The 23,082-nt window shown below is 45.4% G+C and overlaps 2 protein-coding genes across 2 annotated transcripts; both read right to left on the bottom strand.

The window, feature by feature from the left end:
• Nucleotides 1-581: 581 nt before the first annotated feature.
• On the bottom strand, nt 582-2,515 carry LOC120703330 (very-long-chain 3-oxoacyl-CoA reductase 1-like). The gene is made up of 4 exons (XM_039987366.1): nt 1,949-2,515; nt 1,540-1,828; nt 1,260-1,329; nt 582-1,078 (listed from the first exon to the last, which is right to left on the bottom strand). The coding sequence occupies exons 1-4, from the start codon at nt 2,292-2,294 to the stop codon at nt 773-775; spliced, it is 1,011 nt and encodes a 336-aa protein (XP_039843300.1). The 5' UTR covers nt 2,295-2,515; the 3' UTR covers nt 582-772.
• A 15,761-nt stretch (nt 2,516-18,276) lies between these two features.
• LOC120701972 (BURP domain-containing protein 10-like) lies at nt 18,277-20,887 on the bottom strand. Its single transcript, XM_039985761.1, has 3 exons — nt 20,255-20,887; nt 20,127-20,160; nt 18,277-18,434 (listed from the first exon to the last, which is right to left on the bottom strand). The coding sequence occupies exons 1-3, from the start codon at nt 20,885-20,887 to the stop codon at nt 18,277-18,279; spliced, it is 825 nt and encodes a 274-aa protein (XP_039841695.1).
• Nucleotides 20,888-23,082: the final 2,195 nt, after the last annotated feature.

Below are 23,082 nucleotides of genomic sequence, written 5' to 3'. Positions count from 1 at the left end.
CCCGAAGCATCTTTGTATTTAATACATTGATGTAGGGTAGATGGCACAACCCCATTTTCATGTAACCATTGGCGACCAATGAGAGCGTTATATGATGTAGCTGCATCAATCACGTGGAAATTATTTTGGTAGAATGTTAGTTATAAGAAAAAAAAAGTAGAGACACATCGAATGGAAAGTGCGGTGCACTTCTACGGTTATTATTACTTTTGATAATTAGAGTCTACTTTATTAATGACATTATGTATATATCTATTTTTTCGGGAAAATTTCTACGATTTATCTGTTTTCCTACATGAAAATTAGCATGAACACTAAAAGTAGCCTAGATAGATGTTTTATTTGGCAATTCCGGTATGCTTACAAGCTGATGGCTGTATACCCAACCTTATGGTTCATGCGTCAGGGGTCGCGGTATCTGAAAACGGAGAATGGCTAAGCGTAATGATCAGGAGTTCAGGACGCGTGTGGATTATTGGGTGAACATGATAAGCAATACCAGCAGGATAGATATTTGTTCTCCCTCTTGCATTGTTCGGGGTCAAGCAGCAACCAACCAACCACATCTGTTCCGGCAGGCCTAGCAAACACCGTAGCAAAACTCACAAAACTCATTTTTTGTTCTCCCGCTTGTAATCTCAGGCTCAAGCAAGGAGAGGCAAATGAACCACGTACAGCTTCATGATGCACACAGTTTGGGGTGAACCGTAGGAACCACATCAGTTCCGGCAGGCCAAGCAAGCACATTATTAGCCAAACTAAAAAAAAAAACTCATTTTTTGGCGTGCGTCGTATTCTCTCCCCAATCAGCTGCCGACGCCATCGCCGCCCTCTCTCTCTGGAACAGCGCTCTGAACCGCAGGTGCTCGCGCAGGCGGAGCCAGTCGTGCGCGGCGTCCGGCAGGACGCCGGCGAGGCACCACAGGAGCTGGTGGCCGACGGCGGGGGTGCAGAGCGGGGCGTGCCCGATCCAGCGCACCGCCGCGCGGGCGTAGGCGTCCGGCGTGGGGACGAACGGCGAGAGCCAGTTGTCCAGCACGGCGCTGGGCACCAGCCTGGTCGCCACGAAGAACGGGGCCTGCAGTACACTGCAGATGATCATTGAAATTATGGAAAGCAAGAGCAAGTATCCCATGTGAAGTTGCTCTGGTCTAGCAGTGAAGTTGAAGTTTGTTGGCAGGTGACTGCGTAAATCAGAAAGTGTACTGTTCTTGTTGAAATCTAAATGCCAAAAATTGTCAGGGGTGTGCACGGATTACCTGGCACTGCACATCAATCCCTTTGCTTCTATACTCGACGTAAAGGCTCCTCGAGAACTTAGAAACGTACCTGCTTACGATGAACAGACCGTGCGTACATGAGAGAATAAATTTAAACTCCAGTCACTGCACTGCCCTATGAATCGCAATCACAAAGATACATGCAGTACTGTGGGCCAGGCCACTTAAATTTGGATGTCTTCTAGTAGATTGCAAGCCACGTACGACCTGAATTGTGCAATCTAGCAGGCATGATCCAATCGTGGCGGGGAATGCATACCGTTTAGTGGCGGCGTAGATGGTGTTGAGTGGGAAGGAGGGGATGGCCTCCGACGACGCCGAGCCCATGTTCAGTACGGCGCCCCGGCCGCGCTCCACCATCCCCGGCAGGACGGCGGCCGTGACCTCCGTCAGCGCCCACAGGTTCACCCGTACCATCCTCACCCACGCCTCCACGTCGGCCTCGTGCAGGTACGCCACCGCCGGCCTCCCCACACCGGCGTTGTTCACCAGCACGCCGACGTCCAGGCCCTCGATCGCCGCCCGGAGCCGCCGCATCGACTCGTCGCCTGCCATCCAAGCAAGTCGATCAGAGGATTAGTGGGAGTCGATCGCCGATGCCGGTGCCAGTGGCTCGAAGCACACATGCACAAATATAGCTAGGTAGAAGATGATGTGTCTGTCGACACCTTGAGGGGTGCCGACGAGCGAGAGGTCGAACACCACGGTCCTCGTCTTCACGCCGTGGCGAGACGTGATTACGTCGGAGGTCTCCTGGAGGTTGGCGGCGTCGAGGTCGAGGAGGACGAGGTTGAGGCCGCGGCGCGCGAGCTCCAGCGCCACGGACCGGCCGATGCCGGACGTCGGGCCGGTGACCAAGGCCCACGCGCCGTACCGGCGGCGCAGGTCCTTTGGCCGGCTCAGGCAGAGCGCGAGGTAGACGAGGAGGCGGAACGAGAACGCCGCGGCGGAGACGCCGCCGACGAAAACCAGCAAGAAGAAGATGAACCACGCCGCCGGTGCCGTTCCTGTCATCCTCGGCAGATGTCTTCTCCCTCGTCCCCTTGTTCTTGAAACTGCTGATGGAGCTTCTGTTTTCTGAAACCCGACTATATCAGAACTTCCTGTTGGCGTGCAACTATATGCATCTACACCAACACCTTGATTGTCTGAAAGATTGAGACCTATTGCTACATACAGTTTGCACGACTGCAGCACATGCAGTGTGTGTTCAGTACTGCAGTGTGTAACCAACCGGCCAGCTGCACAAAATTAATTAAAGCTGGGACACAGACATGCATGGGGAGTGTTTGTGGATAGATAAATTAAAATGTGACGCATGCATGGGACGCTGACATTGGTGTGTTTATAGAAGCCGAGGAAGAAGTGGAAGGAGATGAGCAACCAGTGCCTGGCGGTCTGAAACTCTGAATTCCTCCGTTCTTTCCCCATTTTTGCCTGCACTCCTGCCACATACTGTAGAGTGTAGACTTGATGACCCACCCTCCTGTTATCGGCTTTTGCAGGGCGAGCCACACGTTTGCTATCTTTGTGGTGCTTCGCTTGATTTAGTTTCTATATCCACAATTTAACGTGCGTGCTTTGCGTGCAGTCTGATATACATGAACGTGCTAACGCAATTATGCTGCAGTTGCAAAGACCTAATGTGAACGATGAACTACGCTGGCCTGGCATATAGTGGCATGAAAAACATATGTATGCCCTGAAAAAGGTGGATGTTCAAGCCATGTTTAGTTCCCAAAAAATTTCCTACCCATCACATCAAATTTTTGGACACATGCATGGAGCATTAAGGCTCTGTTTGTTTTCGCTTAGCTTATAATCGAAGCGTGGCCGAGAGAAGCGAAGATTTTTTCTCGCTTCTTGTAGTTTAGATCTCGGAGTACCACAGAAGTGAAAACAAGCGAGATGTTTGGTGGAATTATCGCTTATTTCCACCGATAAGCCGATTATAATCGAAAACAAATAGGGCCTAAATGCAGTTGAAAAAATAACTAATTACACAGTATAACTGTTTTATACGAGATGAATCATTTAAGTCTAATTAGTCCATGATTGGACATTAATTATAAAATAACAACGAAATGTGCTATAATACCAAAACTCAATTTTTTTTCGTGAACTAAACACAGCCTCACCTAAGTGTTGCAATCAAATATGACTGTACCGTTCACTCCTTGTCGCCGCTGTCCGTCTAGCTGCAGCATCTTTATTAATTTGTGTCGCAATCACGTTGTGCACATGCTTCACGCGAAATCGCTAATAAACTGAAGGCAGGCAACGGGTACCTTTCTCCCAACCGTCGTGTAGCCGGCCTATATAATTCCTCTATTGTTGCCACACTTTCTTGAATAATAATAATAATCTTGTTTCTCAAATTGATCTGGCCAATTACATGCCCAACGGCCGGGCCCAAAACTGCAGGGTACCTCGCCTTATTATTATTATTTTTTTATGTAACAGGAGGGGTGTAATCCCGTACTGTATATATTAAAAAGAAGAGAGTACAACAAGTTTACAAAAAGAAAGGGAAAAGGAAATTACACCCAAAGCTAAATATGGGAATCTAGCCATTGCACAATTCTTGAAAAATAACTCTGCTTTGCCCTGTGGATAACCATGGCAAAGTCTCGGATGAAGTGTCCCTTGTTCCTTGAATTGAAAAAGCTGCTCCTTGAAAAAATGAAATTATTACGCGATGTTCGGGTACCTCGCCTTATTGCTGGTGGCCGTTGAATAGAGGCAAGCAATAGAGACAACCCTGGAGGAAAAGGGGGGCACCTTGCTAGCGACAAGAAGGCGGTCCTCCGATCCTTTAAAAATGGCTTCCATTGTGCCTGAAGTTAGGAGCTCAAAGATAGGTAGTTGGTGTTAGAAATCAGCTTGTAGTACTCACAAGAATACAGAATGGACACACAAGAGCACACAGAGCACAGAGAGGAAGAGTCACTATCTGTATTTCTCCTTCTGCTTTTCACTTGTGATTAGAGTGACATCCTATTTACAGGAGAGAAGGTAAGATAAGATCAAATTACAGCAATGTGAATCCAAAGACTTTCTCCTTCGCCTTCATAAATTGGCCACCTTCAAAGTTCATCTTTGATATACTATTCTTTTGACTTTAATTTACAACACTCCCCTTTGGCCAATTTTATGCCTCCTTAAAAACTCACCCTAAAAACCCAGTGGGAAAAAAAGGGTATGAGAAAAGAGTACATCGCATGCATCAGCTTACGTCACACCTGTTGCCTCATTAAAACCTTGCATAAGAAAACCCAGTGGGAAAAAAAACTCATCAAGAAAAAATGATTACAACAGTTGATGCTGGATCAGGTCTTTGGGACCTGTCTGTGATCTTCCTGATCATAGTCTATGGCTTTGAGGATGGTCTCCCCCTAAACCCTGCAACTCTCTAAGTCGTCTCATGCTAATTCCACGAACATATCTATGTAAGCTAGAAGCTGGCAGATGCTAGAAGCTGTTAAATCTTGTTGTGGAGATGGACGCTTCATCTTTGCTATGTTCCACATTGTAGATTGCTTGTTGGCTATACGCCACGTGCTAGAAAGCATCAACACGTGCGGTTTAATAATATATAATAGTAAGTCTTTTAACATTTTGGATTATGTAACATGGTTGTTGGGTTGTTGGCAGCTACAAGTATTTAGTACATTTATATAGTGGTTGTTGCCGGCTGTAAGAATTTAACGCACCCATAAAGCGATGTTAGTCGGCAGACACAAGTATTTAATGCATATATGCTGGTATGAATACCATCATGGCCTATGATGACGTTATAGAACAATTGCTGGTTTTGTTGGTAGCTACAAGTATTAAGTACATCCTTATACTGGTGGCTTCCAGTTGGAAGAATTTAATGTGCTCATAAAGTGGTGGTTGGTAGACACAAGTATTTAATGCATGTATAATGGTCTGCATGTCGATCATGGCTCATGAGAAGGATGATATACAATTGTTGTTGGGTTGTTGGTATGCACAAGTATTTAATGCACTCATAGTGGTTGCTCCTAGTTGTAAGAATTTAGTGCACCCATAAAGTGGTTGTTGGCGAAAACAAGTATTTTATGCATTGGGCTGCATGTTTATCATGGCTCAGGAACAACAAAACAGCATGTACATGCTGTTGCTACAGCTTGATGCATCTTCACTTCATTCTTCTTGATGCCTAGTATGGTTTATGCATCTTGATGCAATAGCCTCAACCCAAATAGGATGAGATGCAAAGCCACGTCGGCTTCTTTAATTTTTACTTACTCTCATACTATATTGTTCCTATCATTATATATTTGCGCGACTCATCAAACAATTCTTCTTCTCAGCTAAGTCATCCCTAGTATGATCTTTATGCTATCTTGATAGTATATTGTATTGTGTCCTGACTTTTCATGAGATATATATTGTATGCGGGTAGGCTAGCCAATCTATGCTACGACCTCGGCTCGTTGTGACTTCGGGCTTTCTCTAGCTCTACGTGTTGGTGCGGTGTATTACCTCACCGAGCCCACCGAGGGATACCCCAAGATGGTAGATCTGTAGGCTGGGTGTCACTAAGGTCATGAACTCGATGGTGCAAGCCACACAAGTTTTAAACTGGTCCGGGAAGCAAGTTGCGTAATACCACACATCCTGTTTGGTGGTTTATGTTGCCTGAGGTTGTAGATTGCTGTGGAGGGGGTCCCTGTCCACCATTATATACTTGGGGGAATAGGGATCCAGGTATCCTAGCTTGCTACAAGCTTAGGAGTTCTACCCATACTCTGTCCAGTAGTTTCCTTCTGTACCGACTAGTCCTACTTGTATCCGACCACATTACAACCCGTTAAGGTATAGGACATGCCCTATTCTTATTGTAGCAAGATCTGTACCATGTAAGTAGTCTCGTGGCTCTAGATCTGACAAGCCCCGGAGCTCTTCGTATCTGAGTAGTCCAAGCTTCCAAGTACTTCTAGAGTCGTATTCGAGTTCTTCAGAATTGCATCTTTAATAGAGAGAATTGCCTATTTGACAGTAGAAATAATGAGCTTTGTCTATTTGACACCCAAACTTGAATTCTTGCCTATATGACGTCTAGTCGAGTTTTTGTTGCCTATTTGACACTACTGTCAGTTCTATTAGGGGTCACTGTTAGAGGAATAGATGAGCCAAGGGGAAAAGACCTAAATACCCTTTGAAGTGGGGAAAAATGGTGTTTCCATCCAAAGAAAAGCATCAATCCTATGGCTCACGGCATCGCGGCCGCAGCTGCCACTATCATCTCTCTTCAATTCGTCGGACGCCTCGACCTCGTCCTCGTTGACCCCTTCCCGCGTCCGCCAAGCCGCTGCACCCGCCGCCAAGGAGTCGTCACAAACTTTGTTGCCGAGGAGCCGTTGTGGGAGGCAACACATCGCAAATCCGGCGCTGCACCGCCGATGGATGTTCGACGTGCACGCGCGATGGAGAGAGGGCTAGAATGGCGGCCGCGGTGGCAGCACGAACGCTAAGCCACTGCGCCCCTACCGGCCCCGCGCCTGCCGGGGTCCTGTTGTCGCAAATCCGTTGCTATGGGGCGAGCTTGAGCGCAGCCGAGGATGGATGACCTGGCGTTCTTCCTCTGGTCGGCAGGCGCTGTGTCGTCATCGTTGGCCGGACCGGGCGCGTCTGCCACGTGCCGCGAGCGCCCGCGGCGCGCCATCCTTCCGAATGTCCTTGGCGCGTCGGCCGCTGTAGGGTCGAGATGGCGGACTAGAGGGGGGTGAATAGTCCTTTCTAAAACTAATTGCGCCGGCTAACCGAAACTTATACGGAATTGAAACTATTCGCTTAGCCAAGACTTCACCCCTCTAACTATGACTCTAAGGCACCTCCAAAAAGATCCTACACAAAGCAAATGGAGTGCCATGCTAGTAAGAGCTCTCTTAACAATTCTAATGCCATGTCATACAAGCCTAAGCACTAGTACTTCACAAACCGGGGGAGCTCATACACAATTCTAATGAGCAAAAACACAAAGCCAAACCTAAGCTCACTAGATGCTCAAGGATAAGGATACAGAATCCAAATCCAAGAGCTCAACTTGCTTAGCTACACAATCTAAGTAAGAGCAACTAATTAAGCTACACAAGCTAACTAGTTACACTATGATCTCTACTTCTAGCTACACAAGCAAGAAGATGATTAGCAAGCTACACAAGCTAACTAATCACTAGAGAGCAACTACACAAGCACAAGATATAGATGAATGTAAATACAAGGCTTGTGATTTAGAGAATGCAAACCACCAAGAAGAGTAGACAAGATTGACACGGTGATTTTTATCCCGAGGTTCACTTGGTTGCCACCAAGCTAATCCCCGTTGAGACAAGCTCCAAGGTTGCTGCCGATCCTCTTGCTAGTGGTGACTCTCAAGTCACACTCTCCCACGTGGAGTGCTCACACCGAGCTCTAGCACATGATCCGGCCGGACCACTTGTTGGTCTTCACGTCTCGCTCAACTAGAGTTGCTCTTCGCGGCTCCTGCGGGGTGAGCACAATACCCCTCACAATTTCTTCTCCGGAGCACCGCACAATCTTCTTGCGGGCTTCAACGGAGCCTCTTGCCACCAAGCCATCTAGGAGGTGGCAACCTCCAAGAGTAACAAGCACACTGGATTGCAACACGATCACCTAGTGCCACTCGATGCAATCTCTCAAAGCAATCGCACAAGAATCGCTCTCTCGCTCGATCGGATGATTACTATCAAGTTAGAGTGAGTAGAGGGCTCTCAAGCACTCTCACACATGGACACCAAGTCCCCAAGGTGCTCAGCACCTTCAAATGGCCAGCCACACCCTCTATTTATAGAGGGAGGCCCCAAACTAGCCGTTACACTCAAATCCCGTGAAAACAGAGTTTTCGCGGACTGTCCGCCTCACAAAAACCGGACTGTCCGCCATTCAAAACCAACGGCTAGAACTGCAATGATTATGTGTCAGAGTCGACCGTTAGAGCCCCGGGCGGACTGTCCGCACCCCTGGGGCGGACCGTCCGCGGTTCAAAACTTCAAACCAACCGATTTGCAAATGTCTCTGACTAAATCTGGAAGTGATCGGCGGACTGTCCGCTCCCAGGGGCGGACCGTCCGCCGTTCAAAAGGTCAGCACACACAGAAACCGCAGTGTTTCTGTCCCAGAATTTTCAGTAGGAGGCGGATCGTCCGCCCCCAAGGGCCGGACCGTCTGCAGTACAATTTGGACACCCAAGACAGAACTACCAAGTTTCTGCGCCCGTTTCAGCTTTTAAAGGCGGACCGTCCGCCCCCATGGACCGGACGGTCCGCAGTTCATTTTGGACCACCAACAGAGCCAAAAACGGTTCTGTTCGAGCTCATCCGAGATAACGGCGGACCGTCCTCCCCAAGGAGCGGACCGTCCGCAGGTCTATTTCCAACAGAAATGTATCTCGGTAAAACGGCCATAGCTCTTAGCTCCAATGTCCAAATTTGGTGATCTTGGACTCTATGGAAAGCTTATTCAGAGGGCTACACATCCCAATTGAATATTTGATCCAAAACACAATGGATCAAAACAGTATTTCACTCCAAGAGCAAACCTATTCTCCGAAGAACACCGAAAAGCCTTTCTTATTTCCCCAAGTTGATAAATATCAACTCCAACTCTTTCTCTTTTGCAAACACCACGTGAACAAAACCATGTGCATGTGTGTTAGCATTTCACAAACATTTTCAAAGGATTTTCACTTGATCTCACCACGCCACTCGATCCTAGCAACATCGCAATGTTAGATCGCTCAAGTGGCACTAGATGACCGATATGCAAACAAGTTTGCCCCTCTTGATAGTACGGCCATCTATCCTAAATCCAGTCATGCACTTCTCTACACAACCTTTGACCGGGAAATGAAATGCCCTACAAGTCATACCTTTGCCTTGCGCATTCCATTTCATCTTCCCAAATGTTGATGCCACACAAGCACCAAACTCCATCAAGCCTTTTGATCATCATCATGAGTCAACACTTGGCTTGATCTTTCTTAAAAGATATGATCCACTCCATATCATCACATGACCTCTTTGGTCCATCGATCTTGACCTTGCTCGCTCTTCACCGTTGCCTCGGTCCATCGGCGCCAAATCTTGCCCAAGCTTCACCGCCTCGCGGTCCCTCGCTTCAAAGCCTTGACTTGCCCTTCTCCATTGCAACTGATCCATCAAGCCAAGCCTTGTCTTGATCTTCTCCACTTTGGTCACATAACTCCATGTCATGTCTCGTATGCAATGAGCTCCTCGATCACACTATATGAGCATAGCATCAACCCTTAGCCATTTCTCCTCCATGGCACATGTTGCTCATACTAGTGTCTTTGTGTGGACTAATCTCCTGTGTATCTCAACATAAACACTTATTAGTCCACCTAAGTTGTCACTCAATTACCAAAACCAAACAAGGGCCTTTCAATCTCCCCTTTTTTGGTAATTGATAACAACTCTACAAAGATATGGAAATTAAGCATATTCCAAGCTAGCACTTCACATACACGTGTAAATAGCTAACTTGGTTTGGATTTTATGTTTCTTATCCACCATTAAGACCACTTGTAAAAGATTGGATAAGCACCATAAAAATCCAACTTGGTAGTGATAACTCCCCCTACATGTGTGCTCAAGAGATTTGGTTTTAAACTCACACACATGCATAAATATGAAATTTGTGGGATTGTTATCACTACTTAGTGATGCTAAGGTATATAGGATAAACCTTTGAAGCGTGATACCAATTTGAGTTATATCCTTGAAGTTCATTCCTTAGCATCAATGAGTAACTAGACATTCATCAAAAACTCAAGATACCTCATGAGATCAACAAAATTAGCAAGGCTCTTGATTCACTTAAAAAAATGTCTAGCTACAATCTATGCATGCTAGTTATCAAATCATCAATCAAGTTCTATGACTAGCATACATCACACACAAGCAATGCATATAAAAATTTTAAAACTTATGCAAACGCAAGCAAGCACATGAATATGCACATATCAAATGCAAACAACCAAGTTCATGAGCTTGCTCCCCCTACTTGTGTGCTCCTCTTGTCCAAGAATATTGATCCTCCTCAATATTGCTCCTCTTGATCCATGTCCATGATCGCACTCTCATCTCATCTCCCCCTTTGTCATCCAAGGATAATTCATATCTTTGTTCATTTCTCTCCCCTTTTGTCATCAATGACCATAAAAGGGCCGAAACCACATGAAAGTTGCCATGTGAAGATCAATGGCTACCACTTGAAGTTGTACCTCTTGTACTTGTAGGGTTACCACTTGAATACCCCTTGTAGGCAATCATATGAAGCGCTTGTGGTTTGATACAAAGAGTTGGACTTGGGTAGATGGTTGAGTCTTGAATCTTCATTTTTGATGGACACTTTCAAGTTGATTGGAATTGACACCACTTGAATACCAACATGTGGAAGCATGAAGACCACCTTGAAATGCCACATGTAGGACACTAGTAGGATTCTTGATCTTGATACTTTGTAGTGGGGCTCCTCCCCCTATGTCAAAGTGTTTGTCAATTTACTTGAATCTTGAGCTCTTTTTTATGAGGGTAGCTTTCTTAATTTGAATTGATCACTTAAAGTTGAGGATCACTTGTGGAACCACCATTGTTGCACTAGATCTACTTGAATGAATACCACTTGTATGACCATGTATATCACTTGTAGAGATACAATGATATACCTTTTGTTGAATCTAGTATCACTTGTAAAATCATGATGGATCACTTTGTTGAATTTGACATTGATAATCAATTCTTGAACTAGATTGTTTCCATGAGCTTCTTTCTCTTTGATTTGATGTAGACTACTTGCCCAAATAATTCAACTCGGTTTGAACCAATGACAAGCTTCTTCACACCTCATTCTAAGGGTTATCTTGATAATGTTGAGTTAAACACTTGAAAGCTCATTTTCTAGATCAACTACTTGGGTTTACTAGCTCATGAACAAGTCATATGTTACCACTAGATCATATCAAGCATAGAAGCAATAGTGGCATCATAAAACATTTAAAATTATTTTATTTTTCATGAATGATCACTATATATGACTATATGCACTAATCATGTCCTTAGTATAGTATGAATGCATATGTCTAGTAATTTCACCTTGCTATGTTGGAGTAGAGGATAGTCATTAGATTCCAATTTAGCTCTCCAACTAGCATCATGAAGTCCAATTATAATAACTTGGTAAAGACAATGAATACCAATATGAAAACCATTCTTCACCCATATGAAATGAATACCACTTATCATCAAATGCACTATCTTGTTGTGGTTGGCTTGCTTCATCTCTTTGATTTTTTTCTTGCATGAGAGAATACCATTTGAATATCACTTGAATTTTCATGAATCTCTCTACTTTGGGTGTTGCTTGATTTTCTTGATCAACCCATTTGATATCTTCAACTAAGCATCTCCAATGACTCTAGATAACCACTTCTATGTTGGCCTTCCAAGCACCTTGCTTGTCAATCCCACTCTTGGGTGGTTCGCCTCTCACTAGAGAGAAGTGATCTCTCCAAGAACCATTCTTGACACTCACTTGAAATGAATTTAGTTGATTGATCAAACAATAGACTTGTCATTATGAGTAATTTTGGAGTCTGCTCTAAGTTATTTTCTTTCTACTTGAGGTTGGTCTTGATTCTCAACTTGAGTACCAAAAGTGTGCCAAAAAATAAATCAAATGGCCTTGTACCCAATACTCGTCATTCTTCTAGATCATTTCAAAACCAAACCTAGGTTCCTCAACCACTTGTAAAGATGATTTCAACTTGAGGACCTTTTAATTTAAGTGACTCAAGATCAATCCAATATTTGTCATTTTTCTGGGCAGATTCAACTTATCTCAGGCGGACCGTCCGCGGTATACTTGGCGGACCGTCCGCGCTTGCATAGTGGACACATCATCGGTGTAACCGAAGCTTACTGGTGCATCTGGCGGACCGTCCGCGGTCCATGGGCGGACTGTCCGCTCTTTAATTTTCTGCTGATCAGAGCCTCTGGTGAAAAACTTCATGAATGGCGGACCGTCCGCCTCTTACACGCGGACCGTCCGCGCTACCAAATTTCAGATAGCCCAGAATTTTCCAACTTTCACAATTTTAACTTTGAATTGAGATTATTGCTCAAATAACATTCCAAAAATCTCAAAACTAGCATGAACACCATCCAAAGACTCAGATGAGTGAGTAAGAACGAGAAATCAAAATTAAAATAAGTAAAATAAAGGAAACTCATAAATAGCCCATAAAAGCTTTGAAAAATCAAAAAATTGAAGCAAAGAGTGCACATAAGAACCAAATGTCATATGTACTAGTTTTCAAGCCACATTTGAGAAGTAAATGACATTTAGCTCATTTTTCAATTTGCAAAAAGATTTTTCATCCAAAAGCAAGATTTAACACAAATAAGTTTGCAAGCCATCAAATATTTTCAATGAAATTCTCACAACTAGAATAAGATACTTGTATGTTATAGCACTTGGACTTCATTGTTTTGACTTGGCATTGGGTTGTATATATGCCAAGAAAACTTCAATTCCTTGATTCAATCATAAGATCAAAAATAAGAATTTAATTTGAATCAAGCTTCCAATGCCTTTGGTACCTACACACATTCATCCATGTTTTGATGGTACCCAAACTAGGTTGGGTCCTCTCAAGTTAGGAGCAACATACTTTGACAATGCCTTAGTATGAATAGCGGGATGTTTTGCAATAGTAACAAATGAGGTACCATTACCATCCTTTCTAAGCATAATATTTGCATCAATTGAAATAGGCTTATAATTGTTACCTAAGGGACATGAATAAGCCATGTGTCCCCTTTCCCGGCATAAGTAGCATCTTCTCTTTTGTTGAGCCTTTTCTTCCTTACTCATTTGATGCTTCTCATTGCCTTGCTTCTCATTGTTTGCTTGAGACTTCTTCTCAAGCTTGTTTGGGCAACCCGAAGCTAGGTGACCCAATATTGCGCAACTATAGCACTTGATGTGAGCATGTGGATTCTTCTCTTGAATCTTGTTCTTGCTCAACATCTTGGCATCTTGAATATGAGTTGGATGCCTTGCTCTTACTTTACCACCCCTTCTTGTTCTCTTTTTCATCATCTTCAAGTCGTCAACTTGATCATCATGGTTGCTCTTGACTTGAGGTTGGGGTGCCTTCTCTTGCTCAACTTGTGGCTTCGATTGAGGTTCTTGTTGCTTCACCAATTGCTTGGTTGGGCACATTGAGGTGAGGTGACCCCAAGTGCGGCACTTGAAGCATTTGATATGTTTAAGCTTCTCTTCTTCCTTCTTCAACTTGAGCTTTTCTTTGTTGGGGCAACCATTTGCAAGATGTCCCATCTCATGGCATTGAAAGCACATGAAATGAGATAGCTTCATTTTTTCTTGCTTCTTCATCTTCCTATTATATTTATTCTTGCCCCATTTCTTGCCTTTGGCTTTGCTCTTGTTGGAACCAATGTCACTCATGTCACCGAAGCTTCTTTGATTTTTGATTATGCTTTCAAGGGTGACTTTTGATTTTGTCCATCTCTCTATTTTGTTGCTCAAATACTTCACTTGACTTTGGAGCTCTTTGTTTTCTTCTACAAGGTTAGTCTCATATTGCATAGTAGAAGAAGAACAAGCATCTATATTTGAAGTACATGGCATAGACAATAAATCATCACATGAGGTGGATACATGTTTCTTGCCTACGTCACAAGGGTTAGCAACATTTTGCAATTGATCCTTTGACCCATGTGATGAGCTCTCACTAGTTTTAATTACTTTATTAGAAAGCTTGTTAGTGAGTAAAGCATGGTCTAGTACCAAATTCTCATGAGCAACACTAAGCTCCTCATGAGTCAATTTTAGCTCCTCATGTGAACAACTTATGACATAAAGTAGATGCTTTTGTTGTTCACATGTGTCTTTGAGAAAAGAGTTTTCTTTTTCAAATTTGATTGTTTTGGCTAACACTTCCTCAAATAATTTGGTCAAGCTAGCATATCTACTCAAGAGCTCATCATATGAATTAAGATCAATCACATTGCAATTTGATACCTTTGTGTCACCTTGTGACATGAAGCAATGTGGAGATGGAGATGAGCTTGACGTAGCAATATCATCCGTACATGAGCCAACTTGATCATCAAGTATGCTTGGAGTAGAATCATAATTTGCAACACTTGAATCATCATCATCAATCATGTCAAGTGAACTTGTTGTAGATTGATTATCATCGTCATCACTTTACCATGAGGTGGAGCAAACTTCCACAACCACCATGTCATGGATGTGCTCATCATCCTCATGCACTTCCTCCTTGGTCTTATAATCATCATGATCATCGGAGGCCGCCCCATATTTCTCATTTAGATAACTCCAAATCTCATGGGCGGTTTCCTTGTCCATGATCTCACCAAGAATGCAATTATGCAAAGATCTAAACAAAATGTTAGTAGCTTGGATGTCTAGATCTAAGCATTTCTCTTGTGTTGGAGTTAGATTTTCTTCATCTAACACATGAGAAAAACCTACATTCACCATCCACCACATTCGAGGGTAAATAAATTTAAAATTGCATATCATCCAATTTTTCCACCGTGCAAAGTGTGTGCCATCAAAAATATGTGGACACTCAACATCTAGCCCATAAGTCGCCATCCTCTCGGGTCGTTAAGGACCACAAATGAGAGACCTCGGCTCTGATACCACTTGTAGGGTCGAGATGACGGAATTGAAACTATTCGCTTAGCCAAGACTTCACCCCTCTAACTATGACTCTAAGGCACCTCCAAAAAGATCCTACACAAACCAAATGGAGTGCCAAGCTAGTAAGAGCTCTCTTAACAATTCTAATGCCAAGTCATACAAGCCTAAGCACAAGTACTTCACAAACCGGGGGGGCTCCTACACAATTCTAATGAGCAAAAGCACAAAGCCAAACCTAAGCTCACTAGATGCTCAAGGTTAAGGATACACAATCCAAATCCAAGAGCTCAACTTGCTTAGCTACACAATCTAAGCAAGAGCAACTAATTAAGCTACACAAGCTAACTAGTTACACTATGATCTCTACATCTAGCTACACAAGCAAGAAGATGATTAGCAAGCTACACAAGCTAACTAATCACTAGAGAGCAACTACACAGGCACAAGATATAGATGAATGTAAATACAAGGTTTGTGATTTGGAGAATGCAAACCACCGAGAAGAGTAGGCAAGATTGACACGGTGATTTTTATCCCGAGGTTCACTTGGTTGCCACCAAGCTAATCCCCGTTGAGACAAGCTCCAAGGTTGCCGCCGATCCTCTTGCTAGTGGTGACTCTCAAGTCACACTCTCCCACGTGGAGTGCTCACACCGAGCTCTAGCACATGATCCGGCCGGACCACTTGTTGCTCTTCATGTCTCGCTCAACTAGAGTTGCTCTTCGCGGCTCCCGCGGGGTGAGCACAATACCCCTCACAATCTCTTCTCCGGAGCACCGCACAATCTTCTTGCGGGCTTGAACGGAGCCTCTTGCCACCAAGCCGTCTAGGAGGTGGCAACCTCCAAGAGTAACAAGCACACCGGCTTGCAACACGATCACCTAGTGCCACTCGATGCAATCTCTCAAAGCAATCGCATTAGAATCGATCTCTCACTCGATCGGATGATTACTATCAAGTTAGAGTGAGTAGAGGACTCTCAAGCACTCTCACACATGGACACCAAGTCCCTAAGGTGCTCAGCACCTTCAAATGGCCGGCCACACCCTCTATTTATAGAGGGAGGCCCCAAACTAGCCGTTACACTCAAATCCCGTGAAAACAAAGTTTTCGCGGTCTGTCCGCCTCACAAAAACCGGACTGTCCGCCATTCAAAATCAACGGCTAGAACTGCAATGATTATGTGTCTGAGTCGACCGTTAGAGCCCCGGGCGGACTGTCCGCACCCCTGGGGCGGACCGTCCGCACCCCTGCGGCGGACCGTCCGCGGTTCAAAACTTCGAACCAACCGATTTGCAAATGTCTCTGACTAAATCTGGAAGTGACCGGCGGACTGTCCGCTCCCCAGGGGCGGACCGTCCGCCGTTCAAAAGGACAGCACACACAGAAACCGCAGTGTTTCTGTCCCAGAATTTTCAGTAGGAGGCGGACCGTCCGCCCCCAAGGGCCGGACCGTCCGCAATACAATTTGGACACCCAAGACAGAACTACCAAGTTTCTGCGCCCGTTTCAGCTTTTAAAGGCGGACGGTCCGCCCCCATGGACCGGACGGTCCGCAGTTCATTTTGGACCACCAACAGAGCCAAAAATAGTTCTATTCGAGCTCATCCGAGATAACAGCGGACCGTCCTCCCCCAAGGAGCGGACCGTCCGCAGGTCTATTTCCAGCAGAAATGTATCTCTGTAAAACGGCCATAACTCTTAGCTCCAATGTCCAAATTTGGTGATCTTGGACTCTATGGAAAGCTTATTCATGAGGGCTACACATCCCAACCTGAATATTTGATCCAAAACATAATGGATCAAAACAGTATTTTACTCCAAGAGCCAACCTATTCTCCGAAGAACACCGAAAAGCCTTTCTTGTTTCCCCAAGTTGATAAATATCAACTCCAACTCTTTCTCCTTTGCAAACACCACGTGAACAAAACCATGTGCATGTGTGTTAGCATTTCACAAACATTTTCAAAGGATTTTCACTTGATCTCACCACGCCACTCGATCTTAGCAACATCGCAATGTTAGATCGCTCAAGTGGCACTAGATGACCGATATGCAAACAAGTTTGCCCCTCTTGATAATACGACCATCTATCCTAAATCCGGTCATGCACTTCTCTACACAACCTTTGACCGGCGAAATGAAATGCCCTACAAGTCATACATTTGCCTTGTGCATTCCATTTCATCTTCCCAAATGTTGATGCCACACAAGCACCAAACTCCATCAAGCCTTTTGATCATCATCATGAGTCAACACTTGGCTTGATCTTTCTTAAAAGATATGATCCACTCCATATCATCACATGACCTCTTTGGTCCATCGATCTTGACCTTGCTCGCTCTTCACCGTTGCCTCGGTGCATTGGCACCAAATCTTGCCCAAGCTTCACCGCCTCGCGGTCCCTCGCTTCAAAGCCTTGACTTGCCCTTCTCCATTACAACCGATCCATCAAGCCAAGCCTTGTCTTGATCTTCTCCACTTTGGTCACATAACTCCATGTCATGTCTCATATGCAATGAGCTCCTCGATCACACTATATGAGCATAGCATCAACCCTTAGTCATTTCTCCTCCATGGCATATGTTGCTCATACTAGTGTCTTTGTGTGGACTAATCTCCTGTGTATCTCAACATAAACACTTATTAGTCCACCTAAGTTGTCACTCAATTACCAAAACCAAACAAGGGCCTTTAAGCCGCGGGGGCCTCGATGGGGTCGAACAGCTGTTGGGATTAGTCCCACATTGGTTGTGGGGGGAGAGTTGAATCAACTTAAAAGTGGGGGAGTCACTCACCTCTTGGGCTAGCTTTTGGGATGTAGCAGGACTTTCTCCGGGTATACGCCCGGTTGGGCCAACTCTCCTGGTTTTGGACCGACAATTGGTATCAGAGCTCAGGTTGGCCCGGTGTCTCTCAATGTGTGAGGGGGAGATTATTGGGAATAGTCCCACATTGAGAGTTGTGGGTGGGCAAGCACGGTTTATATGTTGAGGGTGCAACCCCCTATCCAGCTAGCTTTTTGGGGGGGAGTGCCGGCCCAACAGACATAAGACCTGCTGCTATGCGTTCGGGTGCGTGTGTGGTGACCCAACAGCCTGGGGTATGTGCGGGCACATGTGAGTCGCGGCCCGGTGGGCGTGTGTGTCGCTAGCCTGGTGCCAACAACAGCTCCACAGGCTCTGACACTGCGTCCATGGCATAGATGGCAACGGGATCTATGTCCTAGACCGTGTCCCTAACCCGCGCCACGGCAGCACCGGAGGCCTCCGTCCAGATGCTCACCTGGTCGCCCATGTTCTGCACCGTGAAGTTACAATCCCGAGATGAGACGTCGGTGGCGAGTGTGTTCATGGGCCCATCACTGGACTTGGCCTCGCAGCCTGTAGTACACATATTTGGACAACATATCTACCGCTCACTTAATTATCCTGGAGGAATAAAATGTGTTATTTTCAAGATACAAACATAATAGCTATCTAAACAAATCTTCCCTGTCAAGTAGTCCAAACCACTCTAGGGATAAAATAGTCTTATCGCCTAGGACTTATAACAGTGTTAGCTATCTAAACTCACGGTAGTGTCAAATAGACAACAAAAACTCGACTTGAGGACATATAGGCAAGAATTCAAGTTTGGGTGTCTGTCGTGGTGTGGCAAACCATAGCCGGGTGGTGGAATGCACCCGCCTCAGCCCAGTGGGTGTGTACTCGGGGGTTAGCTAGGACTAGTTCGATCTCTTTGAGGAACACGATGAACGCAGCAGGTTTAGAGTGGTTCGGGACCGCCGGAGCGTAATACCCTACGTCCACTGTGTGTTGTATTGCTTGAGTCTGGAAGAGCTTGGAGCTGAGTCTAGTGTGAGTCTGAGTGTGCTCTATAGAGCCTGTCCTGTACAGCGAGCGCCTCCCTTTTATATCTCAAGGGAGGCGCGTACATGGCCGTTGGGTCCCCGACAGGTGGGCCCAATAATGTAGTACAAGATAATGTACTGCTCATACATTATGGCTTTGCAGGCGGGGGAGATCTCACTTCTGGATTTCCTTGCCTGCTCCTGGAATCCCCCGTTCATCCTGTCCAGGCGCTGTCTTGTCGAAACGGCGCCTGGCGTAGCTTGCGGCGTCGCCTGCCACGTAGCTGAACGGGTCGTGTAGCTCGCGGCGTAGACGGGCTCTGCGCGGGTGCGGCGCAGGCGGCCGCACTGTGTACCTCGGTAATACTGCAGTCTACAGTGAGGACTGACAAAGTCTGCCCAGCGTGCCGCGGCAGCAGAGCACGCCTCAATCACCCGCATTGAATGCGGTGGGTGGGCGAGTCTTGCAGTGGAAGACTCGTGCCCGCGCCCGCGCCTGCGGGACGCATGGCGGCTCCGGACCCCCACCCCCATGCGGTATGTTGGTTCTACGCACGTGGGAGGCCCGGATGGACGCGGGAGGTCCCGGACCCCTATGGGGGGTCCAAGGCCTCGGCTATCGGCTCGGAGCTTCCCCTCCTCAGGGACACATGGCGTCTCCGGACCCGTCCCTGAGCGGGGAGCGGGTCCGGGCCAGTAAGGGCCTGACCTATGGGGCCCGGCTGCTCCGCCCTTTACCGCGCATTTACGGATGACTACGCGAGCCCTGCCTTGCTGCAGTAGAATGTGGGTATCCCTATTACAGGGTACCGATAGTGTCAAATAGGCAAATCTCATTATTTCTAGTGTCAAATAGGCAATTCTCTCTCTTTAATATGTCTTCCAGAGCACCTTCCAGGCTGCTTCGAGGCTATGAGCAAGGTTCCCTTGCCCCGTGTAGACTTCAAGTAATTAAAAAACATCTTTTATATGTTCATGTGGGTACTTTAAACTATGGTTCTCTTTGGGAGATTGAGAGAGGAGATCACAAGAATCCTCGGAATCATGCAATTGGGCCCACTATGGATAGAAAGATGGAAATGTGATCGAGTGTATATAGAATAAAAAACAGGATAGAATAAATACAGGTAACACATTTGTAGATGAGCACACATGGGTAGATGGAGCATGCATAGTACTCGAGCCAGGGATCACATATATTAGGTAGTACAACTCGACATACATGAAGGTGCTTTCAACCTTGTCTTCCTTATTTTCTACATACAAAAAGGCTCATACGGAGCATACCACTACTCAAGCAACTAACGTAGGCGTCCAGAGGACATCACCCCTTGTAAGGAAGTGACACACCGAGGCTTGCCCTGGCTTGAGACCAAGCTTCACCCAGTAATTCAATGTGGGGTCAAACCCCGAAGTGTTCACATGGCATACTGCTAGTGCCCGGACCACCGGCGACCTTCTCTTCACAGCAGGGACAACACCATTCTTAACCTTCTTCAACGTGACCTCATAGATCCTTGTCAGGTTGACGGCATGACAATAGAACAACATGAATGGGAAGCTCAAGCTGTGGCACGTCACGGTGTTGGATGGTTCCTTGGTAGCTCCATGGGCGGTTAGAGCACGCACTGCCGCCACCTTGTAAATGTCCGACGGTGAGGCAATGCCCTCCTCTGGCACATCGAGGGATGTGGAGAAGGCATGGATGCTGCTTGTTCCTAGTGCCGACGCTACGAACTTGTGCATGGACTCCAAGGATGTAGCGCATGCCTTTTGCTCACCCACCACCTCGCGGGGGTGCTCACACGAGCTTAGCGTGGACCACATATCACGGGCCATCGAGACAGACACTGGCGAGGACATGGTGGCGATGTTAGTAAAGTTCTCTGTGGACATCGAGATTGAATTGGCGACATCACGATGAGGGAAAGCACTGTGCAAGGCGGCTGCCCGGTCGATGTAGAGGTTGATCTTGGACCCCATAGTGAAGGTGCTCTCTGGGTACAACAACTTCTCTGAAGTCACCCTATGTGCCCAGTTATGGAAGATCTTTGCATCCCTTTTGGTAAGCTGATCAGAATATATGGACCAGCAGTGTTCCTTTTCCTGATCTTTACTCTCGGTTCCAGTAAGATGTTTATTATAATGTTAGTCAAAGTAAATCCCCATCTGTATATTGCACACCCTAAGTAGAAGGTACAATAGTACATGCACTTGAGAACCAAAGTGCAGCTACACAATTTCTTCCCCAATGATCTAAGGCTTATATAGTATGCATATATTGTGTGTGAGGTAGAGAGGTACCAGAACGTGCACTAAAATGAGAGAGTATGGCTGACGGTATGGCCTATTAGGAAACACTGACTGCCAGTATGTGTTCATTTCTGACATAGAGGCATAGTACAACATAGTAGTCCCTTTGGCTCCTATCACCAAAGCTGCACACTTGCCTCCACTGGCCACAACAACCTGCAAGACCGTCATTGCCGCAACATCAAAATGGGAGAAAGGTTAAAAATACTAGATCTATTATCAATTCTATGGATGATTCCCCAACAATATGGCTAAGAACGAAGACAACTACTTGAGAGTGTAGATGTTTGATGTAGCACATGACATACCAGAAGTGACACGAAGCATAGAAGAACACCCATTTGTTCCACAACTAGTTAAGACTTGCTGCTATGTTGCCCTGTGTTCTCACCCGGCATTTGGGCACCGTTATTTATACAGGACGCTGACAGCTCTTTAGCTTTCTATCCTGAATAGTTAGCAAGCTCTAATTTCCAGTTGGACTAATTAAATCTTGTTGTGGAGATGGACACATCATCTTTGCTATGTTCCACATTGTAGGTTGCTCGTTGGCTATACGCCACGTGTTAGAAAGCATCAACACGTGTGGTTTAATAATATATAATAGTGAATCTTTTAATATATTAGATTATGTAACGTGGTTGTTGGGTTGTTGGCAGCTGCAAGTATTAGTACATTTATATAGTGGTTGTTGCCAGCTGTAAGAATTTAATGCACCCATAAAGCAATGTTAGTTGGCAGACACAAGTATTTAATGCATTTGTGCTGGTATGTACCATCATGGCTTATGATCAGCAAGACATTACAGAATAGTTGTTGGATTTGTTGGTAGCTACAAGTATTAAGTACATCCATTTATTGGTGGCTTCCAGTTATAAGAATTTAATGCGCCTATAGAGTGGTGGCTGGTAGACACAAGTATTTAATGCACCTGTAATGGTCTGCATGTCGATCATGGATCATGAGGAGGATGATATACAATTGTTGTTGGGTTGTTGGCATGCATAAGTATTTAATGCACTCATAGTGGTTGCTACTAGTTGTAAGAATTTAATGCACCCAAAAAGTGGTTGCTGGCGGACGCAAGAATTTAATGCATTGGTTTGCATGTCTATCATGGGTCATGAGCAACAAGACAGCTTGTACATGCTGTTGCTACAGCTTGATGCATCTTTACTTCATGCTCCTTGATGCCTAGTATGGTTTATACATCTCGGCGCGACAGCCTCAACCCAAATAGGATGAGATTCAAAGCCACATCAGTTTCTTCAATTTTTACTTACCCTCATATTGTTGCAATAATTATATATTTGCGCGTCTCATCAAACAATTATTCTTGGCTAAGTCATAACTAGTATGATCTTTATGCTACCTTGATAGTATATTGTATTGTGTCATGACTTTCCATGAGTTATATATTGTATGCGTGTAGGCTAGCCAATCTATGCTACGACCTAGGTTCAGTTGTGACTTCGGGCTTTCTCTAGCTCTATGTGTTGGTGCGGTGTATCACCTCACTGAGCCCACTGAGGGATACCCCGAGATGGTAGATCTGTAGGCTGGGTGTCACTGATTCAGGAGTTAAGAGACCAATGCAAGATTGGAGGAAGCTTATTAGTGGTGTGACATCTTTTTGTTTGAAACAAGAGATTGTTTGTCCAGATGTGAAAGGCTTATATGCAGATTTCATTATATATTGGGCACCCATTGAGACTACAGCTGAGTATAGATATGATATCTTCATTATTGCAATAGATCAACAAGCACAAGAGTTGAACATCATATTCAGTGAACAAGCAATTGAGCTTCTCATTTTGTGTACATCTTTAGATCCTAGTGATTCATTCAGTTCATTCAACATTGAT

The sequence above is a fragment of the Panicum virgatum genome, chromosome 4K (assembly GCF_016808335.1).
Source record: "Panicum virgatum strain AP13 chromosome 4K, P.virgatum_v5, whole genome shotgun sequence".
NCBI lineage: Eukaryota > Viridiplantae > Streptophyta > Magnoliopsida > Poales > Poaceae > Panicum > Panicum virgatum.
This window is presented reverse-complemented; position numbering and strand designations above follow the sequence as displayed.

Bases quoted from the DNA above. Each gene is read 5' to 3' on its own strand.
- LOC120703330 (XM_039987366.1), bottom strand. From the start codon at position 2,294: ATGACAGGAACGGCACCGGCGGCGTGGTTCATCTTCTTCTTGCTGGTT. The intron at 1,829-1,948 runs GTGTCGACAGAC...CTTGGATGGCAG, and splicing joins GCTCGTCGGCACCCCTCAAG to GCGACGAGTCGATGCGGCGG. The intron at 1,079-1,259 runs GTAATCCGTGCA...AGTGTACTGCAG, and splicing joins GGATTGATGTGCAGTGCCAG to GCCCCGTTCTTCGTGGCGAC.
- LOC120701972 (XM_039985761.1), bottom strand. From the start codon at position 20,887: ATGGGGTCCAAGATCAACCTCTACATCGACCGGGCAGCCGCCTTGCAC. The intron at 20,161-20,254 runs GTGTGTCACTTC...TTTTGTATGTAG, and splicing joins TCAAGCCAGGGCAAGCCTCG to AAAATAAGGAAGACAAGGTT. The intron at 18,435-20,126 runs GTATGTCGAGTT...TGTGTACTACAG, and splicing joins AAGGTTGAAAGCACCTTCAT to GCTGCGAGGCCAAGTCCAGT.